This window comes from Seriola lalandi, unplaced genomic scaffold (genome assembly GCF_002814215.2).
Source record: "Seriola lalandi dorsalis isolate HSWRI2012SDOR001 ecotype SW California unplaced genomic scaffold, Sedor1 jcf7180002054722, whole genome shotgun sequence".
NCBI lineage: Eukaryota > Metazoa > Chordata > Actinopteri > Carangiformes > Carangidae > Seriola > Seriola lalandi.
Genome location: NW_019525275.1, coordinates 294,349 through 302,139, shown reverse-complemented (window position 1 = coordinate 302,139; position 7,791 = coordinate 294,349). Strand labels below are relative to the sequence as shown.

Below are 7,791 nucleotides of genomic sequence, written 5' to 3'. Positions count from 1 at the left end.
TGTGTGTGTGTGTGTGTCCCCGCTCCGTCCCGCTCCGGTGTCGGACTCTTTTCCTCCGGACTCCGCTCAAGGTAAAAAAAAACTTCTTTAATCCGGATTTTAACGGTTTTTATTTTCGGTAGAAGAAGATTCTTCTTCAGTAGAAAACATCAGAGTTGATTTAATAAAGTTTCAGTGTCTTTGTTCAGTTTAGTCCAGGATCTGAACTGAACCCGGGTCAGTTACTAAAACATCAGAAACATCACAGACTGATTTTATTACGAGTTTAAAAAGACTAACGTGACGTCAGAGTTTCTGTTTTTGGTTTTTACTTTAAAAACGAAGAAGAAGAATATAAAGATAAAATGAGCTGGAATTTACCGGGTTGACCCATTTGTTAAGAACTAGCCCGTTTACATCGAGGTTAACGGAAATAAACAAATGACTGTTGAAATGTGTGAATGTGAGGATTTAAAATGGAGGAAAAATCCACAGTTTTCACATGAACACAAACTGATTCTGAGTAAAAACGTGTTTAAAGTTTAAAGGTTTGTGGATCAAAGTGAATCTTCACACTGACAGTAAAGATACGAGGTTCTATGTCCTTATACTTTCACAATAAAAGAATAAGAGTCCACAACAGGCAATGATGAGGATGTTTAACTGTTCAGTCGGTGTCAGACATAATCTCACACATTTTACAACATCATCATTACTGCAAGTAAAAATGTCCGTCTGATGCTTGTGTTGTATCAGCGTGATCAGTGTGGACTAGGATCAGTCGAACTCTCTCTCTGATCGTGCATTGAATTGAACTCCTTTTGAAAAGCTGAGCTTTTTGGGAAACACTAGGAACCAGATCCATCAATAGAGATTCTAGCAGCAACTAGCTCTTCATCTTCTGTCAGGAAACATAAAACATGGCCATCTTGTTTGGAATGGGAAATAAGAAGATCATTCTCTGAATGTGTGATCTGCCAAACACAACACAACTGAGAGACTGAGGAGTGTTTGAGATCCGAGACCCTGAACTGAAATGATTTCAGACTAAGAACTCATGTGTTGAGTCTGATGTAAAGCTGCATGCCGCGATTCTGTTTCCCTGTCATATGTAAATGTAACTGACCCTGATTCAGCGTCTGTGGGTCTAAACGGGTCTAAGGTTTTGAACCAGAGACCAAGTTTTACAGTTTTCTTGGACCAGTTTGTTTTTGCGAGTGTCTGACGGTTGTGTGTCTCTCTGCAGGACCATGTTCCCCTCCAGCAGCAGGACTCTGTCTGCTCCTCTTCAGGGTTACTACCTGACATGAAGGACTGAAGTTTGAGGACGTATCTCCCCCTGCTGGACTCCTGCTGCAGCTGCAGGCCATGGCTGAGCCCAGCTACTCCGACCTGATCGCCAAACACTACAACTACACCGGCAAGTTCCGCAAGACGGAGCAGGACTCGGGTCTGAAGGCCGACTCGGTGGTCTTCATCATTGTGTGCTGCTTCATCATCCTGGAGAACATCCTGGTCCTGACCACCATCTGGAGGACCAAGAAGTTCCACAAGCCCATGTACTACTTCATCGGGAACCTGGCGCTGTCCGACCTGCTGGCCGGCGTCGTCTACACCGCCAACATCCTGCTGTCGGGCGCCAACACCTACAAGCTGACGCCCACGCAGTGGTTCTTCAGGGAGGGCAGCATGTTCGTGGCGCTGGCAGCATCTGTCTTCAGCCTGCTGGCCATCGCTATTGAGCGCCACCTCACCATGCTGAAGATGAAACTGCACAACAACGGTAACACCTGCCGCGTCTTTCTGCTCATCAGCACCGTGTGGATGATCGCGGCGGTGCTGGGCGGCCTGCCGGTGATGGGCTGGAACTGCATCCAGAGCATGATGCAGTGCTCCACTGTGTTGCCCCTCTACCACAAGACCTACATCCTGTTCTGCACCACCGTCTTCAGCATCATCCTCATGGCCATCGTGGTGCTCTACGCTCGGATCTACGCTCTGGTGCGCACTCGCAGCCGCAAACTTGTTTTCCGCAAGGTGTCCAACGGACGTGGTAATGCCGGCGCCAACAGCAAGAGCTCAGAGAAGTCTCTGGCGCTGCTGAAGACCGTCATCATCGTCCTGAGCTGCTTCATTGCCTGCTGGGCACCGCTCTTCATCCTGCTGTTGCTGGACGTGGCCTGCGAGACGCTGAGCTGCCCCATCCTCTACAAGGCCGAGTGGTTCCTGGCACTCGCCGTCCTCAACTCTGCCATGAACCCTCTCATCTACACGCTGACCAGCAATGAGATGCGCCGTGCATTCCTCAAGACGCTGCTCTGCTGCACCGCCTGCCTCCGGCCCAACGCAAAGTTCACCGGGCCCATCGTGGGCGCTGAGTTCAGCCGCAGCAAGTCGGACAACTCCTCCCACCCCAACAAGGAGGAGGTGGAGTACTCGCCAAGGGAGACAACGGTGGCGTCCTCGGGGAACGTCACCTCGTCGTCCTAAATGTTGCTCAACCGTTAACCAGTCGGAGGGAGAAGGATGTACGGGGTGAGATGGAGAGTTTGTTCTCAAACAGGTGTGAACAGCGCCAGGTGGCGTCATCACGAACCGACCTGAACCGTCAGCGGATCAGGACTCACAGCACTTGTGGAGATTTTGAAATTGGTTAAACTGGGACCAGTGGACCCTCAGAAAAGAGGAGGTGACACCTGTCACCTGTCATCACACACAGAAACACACCTGAGGATCAGCTGGTTTACAGATACACTTCAGGTTCAGGTCTATCTGGACTCACTAGGCTAACGTGGATCATGGTGGTCCAGGTTCATCCAGGACCTGATGCTTCATAGAACGTTACTGATCCTGGTAGAAGAAGAATCAGACTTTGTACTGACCCTCTAAGAACAACTAGAACCTGTAGCTTAAACACCGCTGTCAAATATTTAAGATGCAAATTAATTCATGAAGTTTTTGTTTTGTTTCCTTCACTTCCTGTAAAAAATCTTCACCTGTGGAAATGTCATGTGACTCAGAGCTCAGGTGCTTTTCAGTAACTGTTTGATCTTCACATCTTCACTCTTCTGAACATCTGCATCAGCTCCAACATCTGGATTAGACCAGTGTGATGGGACCACCTTGTCTCTCTGGTGTATTTAGAGAAATCACATGACTGATTTAATCTTTATTGATTCAAACTACTGCTACAAACAAAACCAAATACTTTCTTCACTTTTCATTCATTCATAATGTTTAAGTGTTCACTGAAGTTCACCAGCTACCTGGACAGTCCTCCTCACGCTGTGTTCAAGACCACAGGAAACTCAGAAACTTCTGAGGAGGTTCTGAAAAACGCGCATCACATGATCGACTCAGAAAATAACATGGCTGCCACAGTAACATCTTCACACTTTGTCTTTACAAGGAACATGAACAAGTTACTGCAGCTGCTTGTCGTGGTTCAGCAAGACAGGAAGTGTCTAAAGCAGTGGTTCCCAATCTGTGATCCAGGGCCCACTGGTGGGCCACAAAGGTATTGCAAGTTGGCGGAAAAAATCATTTGCAGAACAGAGCAATTTTGGTGAAAAGATGTAAATAAAACAAATATATGTATAATTAATGTTTTTAAATGTTTTAAAACAAAATGATCTTTCAGAAACATTTGCATGATTTGACTCCATATTGTTATGGAGCGGATGTGGGCCCTGACTTTGAAAAGGTTGGGAACCAGTGAACGTACTTCTGTTTGTAGCCTTGTGTCGTCACTAATATATAAAGAATGTAACTGTATCACATACAATAGTGAATGAAATGTTATTGATTAGTGATTAGAGTTTGTCATGTTACTCTTTCCATCAGTGGTTGTTATGATGTCAGGTTTCTGACCTGTTCATGTGTTCTGATCATTTTTTCTGATTTAATCTGTAATTTCTGACTTTCAGACGTGTCAGGAAAACGCAGCATCAGCTACAAACCTGAACAGGTGCAAGAGCTGTGAGGTCACATGACCACAGAGGAAGCATCAGTCAACACACAGTAATAACATGAACCTGCTTCAGCTTCAGGTGAACGTGTGAAAACTGCTTCACTCATTTTATCAACTAAACTTTTCACATCTGACAGGAAACTGTTGCTGATGATGTCAGACCTGATACTGATAAAACTGATAATCAATCAATCAATAATCTGATGAGTGTGAGAAGCACCTGAACTCTGAACTCACCTGTTTTTGACGTCTTTGTAAAAAGTTTAACTGTGTTGTAGAAACTGTTGGTCAGAGTGTATTTTCTACTTCCTGTCTGTTGTTGCCGTAGTGATGTGTGTAGTCGACTTTGTTTATATCTGAAACAAGTTTGTCGTTTTCAGGTTTGTTCAGTCGTGTCTCAGATCTACAGAAGCTCGTTTCTGCCAAAAAATAAATCAAAAATTCTCATTCATATTTCAGAATTATAACACCTTTCAAATTAAAAGCCTCACTGATTCTCAAAAAGTTTATTTTCTGTCTCATCTCTAAGTCCATTCAATACCTGTTCTGGAGAGTTCTACCATATCACATGGACTTCATCAGCACATTTAAAGGTCATGGAAGGACCTTTAATAAAAGGAGGAGGAGTCTTTAAACATCTGCAGTTTCATGATGACAGAGCAACCGAGGAAAATCATGTGGTATGATTGAAAGCTCGAGAACAGCTGCTAAATGGACCTTGTAGTGAGATTGTTTGACTTAGCCAGTAAAATACTACTGAGTGATGATAATGAGTTCTGTCGCTGAAGGAACCTCGTCGTGCTCAGAATCTCATAGAGAAATTTCATGTTTTAAGAATCCGATCATTTTTATCGTCTCATTTGATTTTGGCAGGAATGAGCTTCTGTACAGATAAAACACTGTTACCATGGAGACCACTCCCCTTAAAGTTTCATCCTCTATCAGGAGCTGATCAATTAATCCATTAATGATCTGTGTTTGTGATCAGAGTGTGAGCTGTGTATGTTAACTCCTGGATGTTGGTTCGTTAGCACTTAATAAAGACAGAGATAGAAACACAGTTTGTGTCTGACAACAATGACACTAATATTAAAGATGAGAGTGAGGACAGGAAATATTTGAGTGTTTTAACAAGTTGAGTTCAGGAGCAGTTGGAAAGTTGAACTCCAGTAACAGCTGGAAATGAAGATGGATGTGGCAGCTGAAAGTCAAAATTCATCTGCTGCACAAAGCAGTTCAGTTCTTGACTATCTTAAGCCAGACTGTGCGATAATGAATTCAGGGTAAATTAAAATAAAACTAGAATCACCCTCATCCTCCACTCAGACTAGTTTCAGGTCACATCCTGTTTATCCAGAGTCATATTAAATATAAAATCTGAACCATTTGTGTGAAATTTTGTCATAATTGATGTGAAGTCTTGAGTAATGGCTGAAAAGTGTTTTGTGAGGTCACCACGCCTGTGACCTTTGACCTTTAGCTACCAAAATCTAATCAGTTAATTCTTGTATCCTAGTGAATGTTTGTGCCAAATCTGAAGAACTTCTGTCAAGGTGTTTCTGAGATTTCGTGTCCACGAGGATGAGACAGACGGATGGACAACCTGAAAACAATATGGCCGTCGCTCTGATTGTCGGCGGCGTGGAGGAATAAAAAATGGTCGACCAAGAAACCACTTTCGACCACTGAGCTCTGTTTACCCTCAGAAGAACATGTTTGTCTTTAGGAAGAATTCAACAGTTAGAATGACGTGGTGAACTGTGACTGATGACGCGGTACTTTACAGTCTGTTATAATGCAGTTATTACATATTGTAATAAATACTGGGGAAGGTAGATCACGTTACAACTTCATCATTATCAAAACATGGACACTAAATATTGTGATCAGTCACAATAAGTGTAAACACCTCTAATAACAACATGTTTGATACGTTCATCATGTGGTTTGTTTGTTAAATCAAAGTAAACAAAGCTGTGAGTCTGCAGAGACACACAACTGTAGCTGAAGGCTCTTCCTCTGATTGGAGGTCAGCTGAGGACCTGGTCCTCTGGTCCAGACTGATCTGGATCTGGTTCTTCCGGACTGATGTGAACATCCTGATGCTGCTTTTTACTGACATCATCATCGTCATTAAATCAGCTTCATATGAACTTTATAACGAGGCTTCACTCTGACCTTTGTAATCCAGGATCCATCACAGTCATAGCAGAGGACTGTGGCCCCTGGAACAGCAGGAGGCCCCTGAGAGAGAGTGAACGACCACATCTTCAGAGGTTGGGAGAACAAGAAGAAGAGGAATTAGAGGAAGAAGAAAAAGAAAGAGAAGAAGAAGAGGACAATGAAAGGAGGGCAGGAAAGGAAAAGACAAGAAGGTGAAGGATGAAAAGAGAAGAACAAGACAAAAAGTGAGGGAGAGATGGAAGAGTAGAAAACAAATAAAGAATCAAGAGGAGGAGAAAAGGAAAGAAGAAGAAGAGATGTAGAATGAGGAATGAAGGAGGGAAATAAAGGAGGAGTGATTTTTGAGTGTTATGAGGTTGTGCTTCCTCCCTGTGGCCACATCTGGACACTACATCTGACACAGACACAGACACAGACACAGACACTGACTCAACTACAGACACAGACACTGACTCAACAACTGACACAGACACTGACTCAACAACTGACACAGACACAGACACTGACACAGACACTGACACAGACACTGACACAGACACTGACACAGACACAGACACTGACACAGACTCAACAACAGACACAGACACAGACACAGACACTGACACTGACACAGACACAGACACTGACACAGACACTGACACAGACACAGACACTGACACAGACACAGACACAGACACAGACACAGACACAGACACAGACACTGACACAGACACAGACACAGACACAGACACAGACACAGACACAGACACAGACACGACAACAGACACAGACACAGACACAGACAGACTGTTGTCTGTGCTGGTGAATGAGCAGCTGTAGGATCATCAGCCTGTTGTTCAGATTCTCTCTGTGACACAGATTAAAGAAATCATCACATATACCGTTTCAAACTTTTTATTGATATTCAGTAACTGATCATATATTGATCTTTTATTTTGAGGCCACTGTTGATGCTCTTTAAGTTTTTCTTTCATATATTATATTATATTATATTATATTATATTATATTATATTTGTTCACAGTTTTAGAACAGGGGAATGTGTTTATACATAATTTAATGTTTAAAGTTACAATAATCAATATTAGACATGAACTGATCAGTTTCATGTGTAAGGCTCTGTCTGGTTCATTAATGACATCATAAAGTAATTAAGTCACACACATTAATAATAATGATCCTGTGTTACTTCCTTTACTACGGTGTGTGTGTGTGTGTGTGTGTGTGTGTGTGTGTGTGTGTGTTCTCCACTTTGCCAAACTCAAAGTGCTATCATGAGTCATGACCCCTCTTCTTCACATATGCATTCTGGGAAGTGGAGTCTTTAAAGCGGCTGTTCAGCCGTCTCTCCTCCGGGACATGAACGACATTTCCCAGTATGCCCCGCGCGTTTTCTTCCTTTCCTCTTTCCTTCCTGCAGCCGCGGCCCTTCTGCCGTGAAAAGGAAGATGAAGTGAGCGGCGGTCCGCCGACACTGAACCAGATCTGAACCGAGTCTGACTTCCAGCGGTATGGCGGCAGAGCGGCTGCTGACGGACAGGAGCCCGAGCTCAGCTGCTGTTCTCCGGCCTTGAACCCGACGCGACCGCCGCTGGAGCCGCGGAGCTCCGGAGCCTGGAGGAGCGGCGGGTGGAGCTGCAGCCTGCCGGGCCGGGCCGG

General features: G+C 44.2%; 1 protein-coding gene across 1 annotated transcript; it reads left to right on the top strand.

Moving 5' to 3' along the window:
- s1pr1 (sphingosine-1-phosphate receptor 1) lies at window positions 1-5,331 on the top strand. The gene is made up of 2 exons (XM_023424254.2): window positions 1-71; window positions 1,226-5,331. Exon 2 carries the CDS (start codon window positions 1,348-1,350, stop codon window positions 2,467-2,469), a length of 1,122 nt encoding a protein of 373 aa, XP_023280022.1. The 5' UTR covers window positions 1-71; window positions 1,226-1,347; the 3' UTR covers window positions 2,470-5,331.
- Window positions 5,332-7,791: the final 2,460 nt, after the last annotated feature.